Raw genomic sequence first — 15,048 nt, forward strand, 5'->3', positions numbered from 1 at the left:
AAAAGACAAAGAAACAAGAAAGAAAAGAGACTGTAAGAGAGAAACAAGAAAAGGAGAGGACAGAGAGAAAAAAGAGAGTGAGAGAAAAAGAGAAAGTGATTTTTTAAATGCGTTCTTTGCTTTAACTTTTATAAAACGTTTTACTTTCTGCATCTTTTATGTGGCTGCTGAATCAGTTTGAGTTTTGTGTGTTTTGTTGATATTTAAATGTATTTTTTGCTTTATGAGCATACATCTGATGACACGGTTATCCGTACAAATTGTTTAATAGTTCTTTTTAGTTATTTAAATTACACATTGCTGTATTAGAAATATTTTAGACTTAACTGACTTCAGAAATCTTTGATATTTGTTTTATTTCATATTGTAATAAATTGTTAATTTTTAATTCCGGTCTATCAATGGAAAGGAGATTGTACCTAACTGGAAATTAGTGATCCTTCATATAAAGTCAACAGTTGAGTGATGATGAAGTGGACAGTGAAGAATTGATAAATTTGGGTTGATTAGTGAATAAAGTTTTATGATGAGAGGAAAAAAGGTCTGAATTTTTTATTTATTGGGAGGGGAGAAATGTTGATATCAGGATTTATTAAAATGTGAAGAAAAAAATGTAAACAAAAAAAACAGAAAGTTTAATTTTATTGGTTTGAATTTTAAGTGAAAAACGTTATTTCAGATTATGTATATATTTAGAAATTTTCAGGAAAAAATATTGAGCCTACCAAAAAATAATATTATTAAAATATAAAATAATTATCCCTCATTTGTTTAAATAGTTTTATTAAAAAGTTTTGTATAAAAGAAAAAATGCACCCTACATTAAAAACAAATCTTGCCAGCAAAAAAAAAAAGAAGAATTTGATCTGTTTGTTTACAGAGATGCCATATGCAAAGGTTAAGATTGTGTATTTTTTTTACGTCAGTTATTATAATTATTTTTTTTAATAAAAATATTAATCCAATCCAGAGTGCCTCATTTTCAGGAGCTTGAGTAACAAGTAAGTAATTTCTTTGTTCTAATTATTATTGTCTGTTTTATTTTTTATTAAACTATCAATCCAAATTTTGGTTTAAACAGTTTTATTATAAAATTTTGTAAATATGCAAATGCACTCTCCATAAAAAAAAATCAATCTTGGTTGTGAATAAATAATTATGATTTTTTTAAATAAAAATATCAATCCAAAGATTAATTAAAGTTGTGTAAATATGTAAAAAAAACACATTCTAAATTGCAAAAGTCCACTTGAACATCTGAAGGTGAAGGTCAAACTGGTGTCAACCAAAATCTGTTTTTCTTTCTTTCTTCATAGTGAAGTCAGCTACAATTCTTTTTTCATGCTTCATCCATTTATAAAGCTTTTAATAATCTGAATTTCCATTTAAAGTAAATCTAATAAGAAATGAAGAGGAAACATTTTGCATTTTAAAACTAGTATAGATTAATAAGCATTTGTGCTATAATTTGTGTTCTAAAGATTCCACTTTTAAAGTGATTTGTGTTGAATTAAGATGTCATGATGACCTTTTTGAAGTTCTATGCTCATATGGAATAGAAGTGCTCATTCTGCAGATAAAACTGAAAACTTGATTAAAAAAGTAAATTTAAAAAGAAACAACACAACTTACTTGGTATATGAACAATCAAACATGTTTTGCAAAGGAAATATTTTGTGTCAATAAATTTCAGTGAATCAGTAACTCTTTTCAAACTGAAAATTAACAACAGAAGAAAACATTGAATTAGAAAAGAAAACATTGAATTAGAAAAGAAAATATTGCAACAAAATTAGTAAAAGTTTTTTAGCATTTGTTTCTTACCAGCAGACACACTGTTACCCAAGAATGCAGACTTTAGTTGGGTTATGGTTTTTGAAATAGAGACAGATATGGTTCAGAAAAGTGACATTTTGTTTCTGTATATTTTCATAATTATGGCCTGCCAGAACAAATTTTTTTTTTTTTTTTTTTTTTGTGGAGCTTATTTTCTTGATTTGTTTTCATTTTGATTATGACAATCTCTAAAACAAAACAGCTGTGTTTTTATTTGTTATCGAGGAGATGAATGTGAGAAATGTGAAGGGCCAACCTCGTCTTCACATTTTCGCCAAGTTTCAGAAAAATCTAATGGATGGGGCAAAAGTTATGGGGTAAAAAGTGTCATTTTTTGCAATTTTGGGACATTTGAGACCCCTTCTGAGCTTCTGGGAATTGACAAATCCCAGTACAAATGGACAAACGATGCAGTTTCATGCCTTAAGACATGTATATTTGAATTCAGTACCATGGAAAACTACTATATATAGCAATACACACAGACGATAAAAATGCTTTGGATAATTACGGATTTCAAGGGGTTTCTGCTAAAATCATCATATTTTAAAAACCAAAGCATCTTAAGTCCCCAAAATACAACGGTTTTGTTTGAAAATGAATATACTTTCAAATAAATTGATAAATAATAATGTACATTATATATTTTAAGAGTTTTAAGCAAATAAAGTGCTAAAAATGTTATCATAAAATGGCGTTTTCGGTAAGATTTTGTAATGACAATGAAAATATGAATATAAAAAAAATGTTCTTACATATTTAGTTGGAGCTCATATTATCAGAACATAATTAGCTTAACTAGAGCTATTTGGTTATCAGAATATATAATTTTAAAACAATCCAGCATTATTTTTGGTCAAATCATAAAAATATAGTCGAAAAACAAATATGTAACGTGTGCACTTTTATCCATTACATTAGTTTTTAATAGTGAATTAAACAGAAAAAAAAAATGTAAAATATGATTTTTTTGGTTCACGTGTATGAGCAGTACCCCCCCCCCCAACTTCAATATATTTTTTTTCATTTTTTTTTTTTACAATTTTTTCAGTGGATTATAATCGAATGGATACTAATCTACCCAATTATATATTTAAAAAAAATGCAAAATCAATATTTAAATATTTGTAGGAGGTGCTCAGTTTCTAGTTCCTATTTACTTGCCTTTCCACGAGACACAAGGTCAGTTAATGTGAGGAAAATTCAGCTTCCCAAAAAGGATCAATCTGGATAGAAAAAAACAAAAATTGTCTCAGTCATGAAGGATTTCTCCTTCACTGACAGAGGACAGAAAAGGCGAAGTGTAGCACACTGTGATCTTGTTCCAAAGTCCACGTAGAGAAATGTTTTTTGTTTTTATTATTCAATTTTCACCCCAAACAAGGCACAGTGCCACTTTGAAGTAGGGGGCTACTATCAGAGACATAATTTGCGGGGGCATTATGAAGGGAGATGAGTAGAAAGATGTTTGTTCACATTACACTTGAACTTCTGCATATAAGTACAGTTGGGAAAGCAGAATCCCAGAAGGGAGTTCCAAAGACTTGCAGTTCTGGGGAAGAAACTATTGGAGTAAAAGGCTTTCTTACACCTAGGGATCTCTACTGTAAAGGGGTGGGACTTAGTTGCTTGTCGGGTTTGTTGGGGGTAGTTACGTCGAGGAGGTACAAATGCTTGCAGTTCGTCAGAGCATCTGTAGTGAACTACTACTATGATGCTGCTATGGTATGCTTCCCTTATTTCTCTCTTTCTCCCTACTCTTCTATTTTTCCCTTCCTTTCTTCTCTCAACGTCACCAGAGGTTTCAGCTAATCGGAATAGAGGACTGTCCTGGAGGGAGATACAAAGAAGAAATCTGTCTCAGACATGCACAAACGATAGAAGCATCAATATGCCACGGACCAGTTTCCCTGGGTAAAGACTTTTATCGAAGAAAATGTACCATCCTCTTTGTACCCCTAAATCTTGGAAACTTTTATAAAACATCATCAATCCTAAAGTCTCGTCGCACTTAATTATAACCCGATGTTTTCTTTTTCACAACCGTTCTTTTTCAGCACTCTTGTTCTCTTTAATTTTGGAAGTGCCTCAAAAGGGGACCGACCGAAATGGTGACACTTTTTCAAATGTTGTTAAAAGTTATGGCAACCGCCATAATTTGGTGAACACCCGACGTGCGTATATACACGCAACCTTCTGATGAACAAAAGAAAAAGAAAAAGCCTTTCTAAAACTACAGTAAAACCTTACAAAAAAAAGTATATATATAAATCCGGTTTCCAAGAAATGCCGATAATATATATATATTTGCTATTTTTGTGAAAGGGTTTACGCTAAATAAGGCAAAAACAAACAAACAAGAAAAATAAGCAGTAAAAAAAAAGAGAAAGAAAAACAAAACCTTTTTTACGTGATTCTCACCAGATAAATGACTGAAATAAAATCTGGTCTAAAAACTATTCTGTAACAACAAAAAAAGTGATTTTAAGAATCAATACAGAATCCCAAATTTCATTCTGAAACACACACACACCTGCACACAGAAAAAGGAACCTTCCAGACACACGCGTGTGAAGCCAATTTTGGAACACGTGTGCATCGAGGAACTCAGTTTTTTTTTTCTTCAAGAACATTGACTATATATATATAAAATTTAATTGACGCTTTTTCTCCAAGCACCTGCTAAAATTAACCTCTGGTGAGTACTCGCTTTTCTCTCTTCTTGCTTATCACACCCCAGCCATTTCCTTTAGATACAGCACAGGCAGAATTTAAAAAGTTATTAAATACCGGAGTTATCCAGCCTTCCAATAGCGAGTGGGCAACCCCTTTGCACTTGGTGAAGAAGCTGAATGGGTCATATCGAGCGTACGGTGATTTCCATGTGTTAAATAGCATAACCAAAACAGACTGCTACCCGGTACCAAATATAAATTCCTTCTGCACACAGTTAGCTAATAAACAATATTTTTCCAAAATAGATTTAACTGCAGCATATCATCAGATTAAGGTACACCCTAAAGATGTGCCTAAGACAGAAGTTTTGGTTTGTTTGAGTTTAATTACTTCCATTTGGTTTAAAGAATGCTGCGGTTACATTTCAGCGTTTTATGGATAAAACATTTTTAAAGTTAAATTGCATATTTATATATTTAGACGACATACTAGTTTTTAGTGAAAGTGAGCAACAGCACAAGGAAGATTTAGATAGAGTATTTAGGATCCTTAGTGATAAAAATTTAAAGATTTCCTTAGATAAGTGTGTATTCGGAATACCAGAGTTAGATTTCTTAGGTTTTCACGTAAGCAAAGAAGGCTTGTTGCCTACATTAAAGAAAATCAAAGAGTTTGAAAATTTTCCGATACCTAAGGACTCAAAAAGCTTACGTAGCTTTCTGGGAATGACAGGTTTTTACCGCAAATTACTCCCTAATTATGCATCCATAATTTTACCACTATCCGAACGGATGAGGTTGGATCCTGAAGCAAAGACCGAGCTTAATGAGGAAGAAACTAACACCTTCAAAGCAATAAGCAAATTATCAGAAATTATGGTGTTAGCTCATCCACAGTCTTCAACTACAGAATACTACTTAGTTACAGATGCTAGTCAATGTGCCGCTGGTGATGGATTACACCAGTTGATAGATAAGAAACCAGTACCTATATGTTTCTTTTCCAAGAAATTTTCTCAAACTCAAGACAAGTATTCCACGTTTGACAGAGAGCTACTAGCAGCTTATTTTTCAGTGATACATTTCCGCCACCTCATAGAAGGTCGTCACGTGACATTATTCACTAATCATAAGCCATTATGCAGAGCCTTTTATAGTTAGACACCAGCAAAGTCAGATCGACAACAGCGACACTTATCAGTGCTTGCCGAATATATTGCTGACGTGGAGTATATTAAAGGAGCTGAGAATATAGTTACAGACTGTATGTCTCGGCCTGCATTAGCTATGCAGATAGATGCATGCGACTTCGCTGAAATAGCCCAGGCACAAAAAGGTGATGACGAAATAAAATCATGCACTAATTTGAAAGAATACTGTGTGTCAAGCGAAGTCGGCTCAGTCCTATGCGAGACTTCAACTAAGTACCCCAGACCGTTTATCCCAAAAGAGCTTCGTAGCTTGGCGCATCCTGGTACGGGAGCATCTATAAAACTGGTCAAGTCCAGATACTTTTGGCCTAGTTTAGATAAAACGATTAAACAATTCTGCGCAAAATGTGTATGTGTCAACAATAAAAAATTCACAGACACACAAAGTCTGCAGTCCAAGAATTCGAGTTACCATCTGCATGTTTCCAGACGGTACATATCGATATCGTTGGACCCATCAATCATGCAATTCGTTGGATTGAAGTACTTTTTTTATTTTATTTTTTTTTTTACACAGTGGTCACCACTTATCAAGGCCCGGAAGACACTCAGGGATAAGGGTTATTGCAAGTACAGTACGTTAGTGTGGAAATTTGATGAAGTGTTTACTTAAGGGGGCGGTTCATTAGGAATTTGTTAACGTTGGACTTGAAGACATCCAAGTTGTAGTCAGGTGGGAAGCAGGCAGATGGAACAGAGTTTCACAGGTATGCAGTTCTAAGAAAGAAGCTTTGTTCATGGAATCCACGTTTTGATTTAGGTACAGATAAAGAGTGGGGGAAATTTTTCACAGTGGATTCAGCTAGACGGGTGTTTTTCGTGAAAGATTGGCGAGGAGGGACCAGAGATTGGAGTTCAGACGAGCACCTGTCATGGAAATAACAATAAAACAAGGATAGGTTTGCAACGTCTCTTCTGTGGGAGAGAGGTTGCAGGTAGAGAAAAGGGCATCCCCCACTAAGCCACGAAGTCTATTTTGTACTCTGTCAAGGCAGGATAGGCTGTTTTTAGCAGCTTCTGCCTATGACTGAGATATCTCCACAGTCGGTAGCAGAAGCGTTTATCAATGCATGGATATCTCGATTTGGAGTCACACTGCATGTTGTAACTGACAGAGGTAGTCAGTTTGAGAGTGAATTGTTCCAGGAATTAACCAAGGTTTTTACCGCTTGAGGACAACTTCGTATCACCCTCAAAGTAACGGGGTGATCGAAAGAGCACACTGTACCCTTAAAGCGGCAATAATGGCTCGAAAAGAATCATGGATGAAAGCGATACTGGTGATTCTGCTGGATATACGTAGCACCCCTAATGAATCAGGCTTTTCCCCTTTTACGTCTGTTACTGGAGCTCCGATATTGATTCCTCAGCAGTTGATACACAAGCAGAGAGTAGGAGAAACTCCAGGTAATAACCAGTACATACGTAATTTGTGTGAATGGATGTCACAAATTGATGTACTCAACAACGGAAAAGGACATATCCATGACAGTCCCAAAACATTTATACCGAAAAGTTTATCTTCCTGCAAAAAAGTATGTCTCAGAGTTGATCGAGTTAGGAAACCATTAGAAGCACCGTACTCAGGTCCTTATAAAGTTTTGACTCGATCAGATAAGCATTATCAGATAGATATGAACGACGGTACTCATACACACGTATCAATAGATAGATTAAAGCCGTACATAGAACCAACTAGTACTAATAAAATTAGACAGACTGAGAAGGCACAGACAAATGACAGTACTACTAATGATAAACTTATTAAGACAGATGATACCGACAAAGTTGAAGATAAAATTGCTGACACATATAAGTCTAGATCTGGTAGGAAAGTAACATGGAAAAAGAAAAATGAGTACTTTTATTTTTAAACAAATTTAAGCAATATACATATATAATAATTCTGTGGAGGGTACTTAACTCCATTATTTGGAGGGGGACTCGTGTAGTGAACTACTACTATGATGCTGCTACGGTATGCTTCCCTTATTTCTGTCCTTATCCCTACTCTTCTACTTTTCCCTTCCTTTCTTCTCTGAACGTCACCAGAGGTTTCAGCTAATCAGAATAGAGGACTGTTCTGGAGGGAGATACAAAGAAGAAATCTGTCTCAGACATGCACAAACGATAGAAGCATCAATATGCGACGGACCAATTTCTCTGGGTAAAGACTTTTATCGAAGAAAATATACCATCCTCTTTGTACCCCTAAATCTTGGAAACTTTTATAAAACATCATCAATCCTAAAGTCTCGTCGCACTTAATTATAACCCGATGTTTTCTTTTTCACAACCGTTCTTTTTCAACACTCTTATTCTGTCTCTAATTTCAGAGGTGCCCCAAAAGGGGACCGACCGAAATGGTGACCCTTTTTCAAACGTCGTTAAAAGCTATGGCAACCGCCATACATTCACCATTCAAGTATTTGTAGAACAGGCAGAGGGATGCAACATTTCGTCGATGGGACAGAGGCTGAAGCCTAGATGACAGGTCAGGACCTATCAGGTTGGCGACTCTCTTTTGAACGCTGTCCAGGAGTGAGAGACAAGCAGCAGATGCACCAGCCCAAATGTGACAACAGTACTCCATACATGGGTGAATAGTGGCCTTATAGAGGTACAAGATACTTTCAGGCTAAGTAATTTTCTAGCACGGTAGAGAGAGCCCACCTTCTTTGCAGCAGTCTTGGCAATGCTCCCAATGTATATATTCCAGTTCATGTTCCCTGTAAACGTTAGGCTGAGGAGTTTAAAAGAAGTACTTTCAGGCAGTGTGTTCTTGGCCATTGCTATTGGTGGTAGAGAAGGTTTCTTGTAGTTAATGAAGGAAACAAGCTTAGTCTTGGCAGCATTGAATCTGACCATACATTTTTGTCCCCATTCCACTACAGATTGGAATAAAAATTAAAAAAAAAACGTCTTAAACTGGAAAGTTTAACACAATAATGTGTCACTCGGACAAGAACTGTAATTGAAAATAAAAACCAAATTTATAAAAAATTTGTGAACGATTTGTTAGCTTTAGCAAAAAATGTTTTTTTGATATTTAAATAAGTGGGCAAAAATACTTTAGTTTTCCAAACATCAATGTTTTCTGTTAGTGACGTCACTTGTTTAAAATAAAATTTATTTTGTCTATTTGTTGTAATTCTCATTAAGTTTCACACCCCTTAAGAATTACAACACAAACAAAAATAAATTTCATATTTAAAAGTAATTTGGTGTCCAAAATCTAAGGCATAATATTTTCAAAAGCCAATAATTATGACCCACTAACTGTAAATATGGGGGTCAAACACCTTCTTAAAAAAAACAAAAAAAACTCCCTTAATCCCACTTCTAACCCTAGGTACGAGTGGCAAGTCTCCTCCTCTTAAAACCTCCTTTATCCTTAACAATAACGCTAGTCTAAGTGGCAAGCTCCTCACCAAACAAAGTTCCTACATATAAGTGTCTAAAAAAAACTCTTCCTTTAAGAAAAGTGCACCATTTATCACCCATAAAAAATAAATTAGTCAAATGTCCAAAAACGCTAGAATAGTCTCGAAATGGTGAATTATTTTACATTAAATTTATGTGAAACTAACCCCCACTCTAAATTCTAAAATTGTTTTTGTTTTGTTTCTATCAAGTCTTCAGGGTGTTCACACAATTTTCCTTAGCTCTATCATTAACCCAAAGTCAGAGTGGCAACCTCCCCACCCTCTCATAATTGCACAAAGACCCTCTTAAAACCACACATAATCGTCTTTAGAAAAACAAAAAAAAAGCGTACAGGATTTATCTCAGATAGGAAAAAAAATGGTTAACTGCCCTAAAATGTTAGAATGGCTCAAAATGGGGAATCGTTTTACATTAAATTCTAAAATAATACTTGTTTATCTTTCATTAAAGTTTTTTAAGGTATTCACACGTAATTGCCTACAAAAGTAAAATTGCATATTTTGGAGAGGTGGTCAGATGGTTAACGGAAAGTATTAATCAACAATAATACCAAAGAAATATTGTAATATATTCATTTTTAAACAGTCCTAGATTTCGATTTCAGTTATTTGTACATATAATGCATTGCAATTCAGCTTTGAGTTATTTAATTTCTTTTCTTTTAATGGATACATGGCATTTTTAAGGAATTGCAGCATATTTATGTGCATTTACTGCAGATTATTTGGACACCATTAATTTTAGGAGATTTTCAGTAGCATATTCTAATTCCTAGCACAAAAATACACTTATATAGTAAATTTCAATCTTGTGTTTTAACAAAGATATGACATTTTTACTGAAAAAGTAGTGCGAAAAATGTGACAAAACGCATATGGTCTTAAAGAGGGAAAAATATCCAAACATGTGAGGCACAAAAATAGTCATGATTTCCTTAATTTTAAATTGGATTTAAAAAATTTAAAAAGATTCTTTCTTAGCTCATCAAGCTCTTTCTATAGATACCAATTTGAAATATTTTAAGCTATTTCAATTTTTTCATGTGTATTGCTACTATATAGACATACATATCAAGTTCTTGAGTAATATGAAAAAAGAGCTTCAAAAAGACATGTTTTTTTTTAGTCCTAAAAGTCCCAGAGGGATGCGAACCAGAATTTCGCCAGGGTCACCCATACTGAATTTATATTAAGAACAATGGCCTCTACATTTTGGCCAAGTTTCAGGAAAATTTTTTGGCCATTTTGGGGCATTTTTTACCTCTTGAGCCCCTGGGGGCGCAACAGGAATTTTTGTAAAAAAATCTTTTTTACTGTGCACATCTATTTAATGAAATACAATTTGTGGCAAAATTTCAGGAAAAACTAATGGATGGTTATCTGGCAATAGTCTGGACGCACGGAGGCATAGACGCCAGATTATTTGGACACCATTAATCAGGGCACCAACATGGTGCTCCAGAATGGTGATTGCACCGAAAAAGGACAGGTCACCAAGGTATACGGTGGACCTACAAAAGCTCAATGTTGCTACCCTATGAGAAACCCATCATACACCATCTCCTTTCAATCAGGCATCGCTGGTGCCTGCAAAAACTAGAAAAACTGTCTTGGATGCATGGAATGGCTCTCATAGCCTAACCCTCTTTTAATCGGCAAGAGATGCAACTACCTTCATCAAGGAATGGGGTAAATAGTGTTATCTTCAGCACAAGGATTCCAAGCACCAGGAGATGCATATACACGAAGGTTCAACAATATCACTGTAGATATACCTAGATGTATTGACAACACAATACTATGGGACAACTGTATTGAAATATCATTTTGGCATACTATGGAGTACATAAATAATCGCAGCAAAAATGGTATCGTATTCAACCCCCAGAAATTTCACTTTACAGAAAAAGGTAGAATTTCTTGATAAAACCCACCAAAAAAAATGACTGAAGCAATACGGAATTTTCCAACACCAAAAAATATAACTGACATAAGATCCTGGTTTGGAATGGTAAACTAGGTAGCCTACGCTTTTTCTCAGGCCAAAGTAATGGCCCCGTTCTGGGAGCTGCTGAAGATAAAAAATCATAAGTTCTACTGGGACAGCACACTCAATCAAATTTCATCTTAGAAAAGTCGAAAAGAAGTATCACAGAAGATAACGAGAATGGTGTAAGAACCTTCGAAGTGAACAGACCAACTTGTTTGTCAATGAACTTCAGTACGACAGGCTTGGGATATTTTCTTTTCCAGAAGCACTGCAACTGTGTCACTGAAGCTGGACCGAAGCAAATGAAAAGGACATCGCACAAACCATGGATAGTGCCATAAGAGCGTCATTTAACTCCACCTTCGAGCAGGACCCAAAATTAAGGGCAATAACATGGGACAGGATTGTGGCTGCAACTGCTACTGACGACAAATGCTGTACCCTTGCCGAATTCATACAAAATGGTTTCCCTAAATCTCAACATAAACTGCCGGAGACAATTCGCTGGTTTTGGCATATGAAAGAGGAGTTATATTGCTTGGAAGGGGTGACGATAATGAAAAATAAAATCCTCATACCCAGAAAACTATGTGCGGAAGAACTGGAATCGCTCCATTCAGTGCATCAGAGCATCAATGGAATGTTGGCAAACGCCAGACAATGTTTTGGCCAGAACTGGACGCGAGCATTTGTCAGACCCAGTGCAAAGTATGAAAAGTAATGGCTCTGTCACAACCCAGGGAACCCCTAATGCCACCCTCGAACCTTGAGTTCGCATTTCAGAAGACGGTGACGGATTTTTTCGATTTACGAGGGAAGAACTAGCTAGCATATGCAGATAAATACACCGGATGGGTAGAAGTCACTATGATGTCTGGAAATGCCAAGGCCACATGTGACGCTCTACGAAACTGGTTCTGCATGTACGGCATCCCAGAGATACTGTCAACCGATGGTGGACCACCGTTTGACTCCGGTGAATATAACCGGTTCCTAGATAATTGGGGTATCAGGAAACGAACATCATCAGCATATTACCCTCGAAGCAAGGGGAGAGCAGAACTGGCCGTTAAAACGGCTAAAAGGATACTTATTGGTAGCACGGACAATTGCGGTCGCCAATGCCATGACCAGACAGCTAGGTCCCGACTCATTGCAACACCCGGTACAAGACCTACATATGTCTCCAGCGATGATGCTCTACAGTCGCGTGATAAAGAACCATCTCCCAGTGCTCCACAACCGATATCGAATGCATAAACGCTGTCATTATAGGGAAATAGTGATGGCAAAAAGTAGCAATACACATAAAAAAATTGAAATAGCTTAAAATATTTCAATACTGGTATACATAGAAAGAGCTTGATGAGCTAAGAAAGAATCTTTTTAAATTTTTTAAATCCAATTAAAATCAAGGAAGTCATGACTATTTTTGTGCCTCACATGTTTGGATATTTTCCCCTCTTTAAAGCCATATGCGTTTCGTCACATTTTTTACACTACTTTTTCAGTAAAAATATCATATCTTTGTTAAAACACAAGATTAAGCAATGAAATTTACCATATGAGTGTATTTTTGTACAAGGAATCATAATATGCGACTGAAAATCTCCAAAAGTTCATGGTTTCCAAATAATCTGCAGTAAATGTGCATATATATGCTGCAATTCCTTAAAAATGCCATGTATCCATTAACAGAAAAGAAGTTGGAGAACTCAAAGTTGAATTGTAATGTGCTTTATGTACAAAAAACTTAAATCTAAACATAAGACCATTTAAAAATGAATATATTGCAATATTTCTTTGGTATTATTGTCGATTAACACCTTCTGTTTAACCCCACCCAACCCCTTCTGACCACCCCTCCAAAATGTGATTCTACCTTTTTAGGCAATTATGTATGAAATGCCATGAAAAACTTTAATGAAAGATAAACAAATTATTTTAGAATTTAATGTAAAATAATTCCCCATTACAGGTCATTCTAGCGTTTTAGGGTAGTTAACTGGGGTTTTTTATGGGAGATAAATCCTGTATGCTTTTTGTTTTATTTTTTTTAAGACGATTATGTGTGGTTTTAAGAGGGTTTCTATGCAATGAGAATATGGGGAGGTTGCCATTCGGACTTTGAATTAATTGTAGGGCTAAGGAAAATTATGTGTGAACATACTGAAGACTTGACAGAAACAAAAACAATATTAGAGGGGGGGGCGGTTAGTTTCACAAAAATTTAATGTAAAATAATTCACCACTTCCAGCATTTTAGGACTGTTAACCAATTTATTTTTTATGTGCATTTTTCTTTAAGGAAGGATCTATTTTTTGTTTGTTTGTTTTAGACACTTGTATGTGGCTTACAGAGGTATTTGGGGAGAGGGGCTTGCCACTCGAACTTAGTGTTATTGTTAGGGTTAAAGAGTGTTTTAGGAGGAGACTTGCCACACAACTTTAGTAGGTGGGTTGCTAACAGTATTTTGTTTTACTATTTATTTTTAAGTCATTATCAAGACTTCAAATATTTAAGTGTCAACTAACTGACATTTGTCTTGTTCTCAGGAAATGCTCAACAGTCAACACTATTTGTGCGTTTGTATTACTTGCCGTAGAGGTACGAAAAAGTTGTCCAAAAAATAAAAAATAAATTATAACAAATAAATGTTATACAAAGCATGTTTTTATTTAATGTAACATGTTTATTCAGCTCGAAAAACATACAGTGCTTACCGATGTATTGGAAAGTTAAAAATGGCGGCCGACTATCTCTTTCACACGGTAAGTTTGGGAAAATGAGTTAAAAATAAAAAACTAGACAAAATACTGTTAAAAACCTGCCGAATATATATCCGCCTATGTCATGGTAACATATATTGAGCGAGTTTCTAACAGTATTTTGTCTGTTTTTTTATTTATAACTCAAGAGAGAGTGGGCCGCCATTTTAAATTTTCGAATACATCGGTAAACACTATGTTTTTTGAGCTGAATAAACATGTTACATTAAATATAAACACTAAAACATATCCAGTTAGGTAGAAAAGTAACTTATCTTGCCTTTGATAACATTTATTTGTTATATATTTGTTTTTTGACAACTTTTTCAAATCTATGTGTATAGTAATACAAACGAGATTTTCATACATCTTTTGATTTTGAAAAAACATTTGTGGCTGTTCGCAGTAAAACATTGTTTTAATTTGCTGTTCAAAACTAATGCAATGAATAAAAGTGCATGCAAGCTATATATCTACAAAAGTTTACTTTGTTTTTTTTAACCATGTTTTTAAATTTGACCAGAAATGTGAGAAATTAAATGGATTCATAATGCTGAATTGGTTGGGATTGTTGTTATTATACATTCTGAAAACCGAATACTTCTAAACTAATGTTATTCTGATAACAAATTAAACATATCAGAACATTTATATTCATATTTTCATGTTATTCTTAATTCGTTTGTGAATAAAAATTAAACGCGTATTGTTTATACTGTGCTATGACTAATACTACAAGTGCTGCTGTTGCTACTAATACTAACTTAATTTGACCAAACTCGGAAAATAAACATTTTTTTCGGGTAGGTCCTTTTAAATTATGATCAATTACCGCGGTCCTACTCAACATAAAATAATACTTTTAACTGATAAAGATAGTAAAAAGAATGATTTATTTACTAGTGGTTGTCCGATGAAATTTTTTTTCAAAATGTCTGATACTCGTCATATTAAAGTCTTATTTTTAACACAACAAAAAAAGAAATGGTCAAAAATATTTCGAACACTTGACAGTATTAAAATTAACACCTCTTCTGATTGGTTTCCAAATTTCATAACGAAATTCTTCATACAATCATGGTATGGGCCTTTAGAAAACAGGGAGGGTCATTACAAAACCT

At 34.7% G+C, this 15,048-nt stretch overlaps 1 protein-coding gene across 2 annotated transcripts in view; it reads right to left on the reverse strand.

Annotated features, from left to right (window-relative positions):
* Positions 1-15,048, reverse strand: part of LOC145265440 (centromere protein M-like) — a 174,871-nt gene that overhangs the window by 57,507 nt on the left and 102,316 nt on the right. For both annotated transcript variants that reach the window (XM_080121286.1, XM_080121285.1), the window contains exon 4: positions 1,633-1,715. In XM_080121286.1, the coding sequence (XP_079977412.1) occupies positions 1,633-1,715 (83 nt within the window). The remainder of the gene's footprint in view (positions 1-1,632; positions 1,716-15,048) is intronic.

Source organism: Euprymna scolopes, chromosome 40 (assembly GCF_053919585.1).
Source record: "Euprymna scolopes isolate OS-2025 chromosome 40, ASM5391958v1, whole genome shotgun sequence".
Lineage (NCBI taxonomy): Eukaryota > Metazoa > Mollusca > Cephalopoda > Sepiida > Sepiolidae > Euprymna > Euprymna scolopes.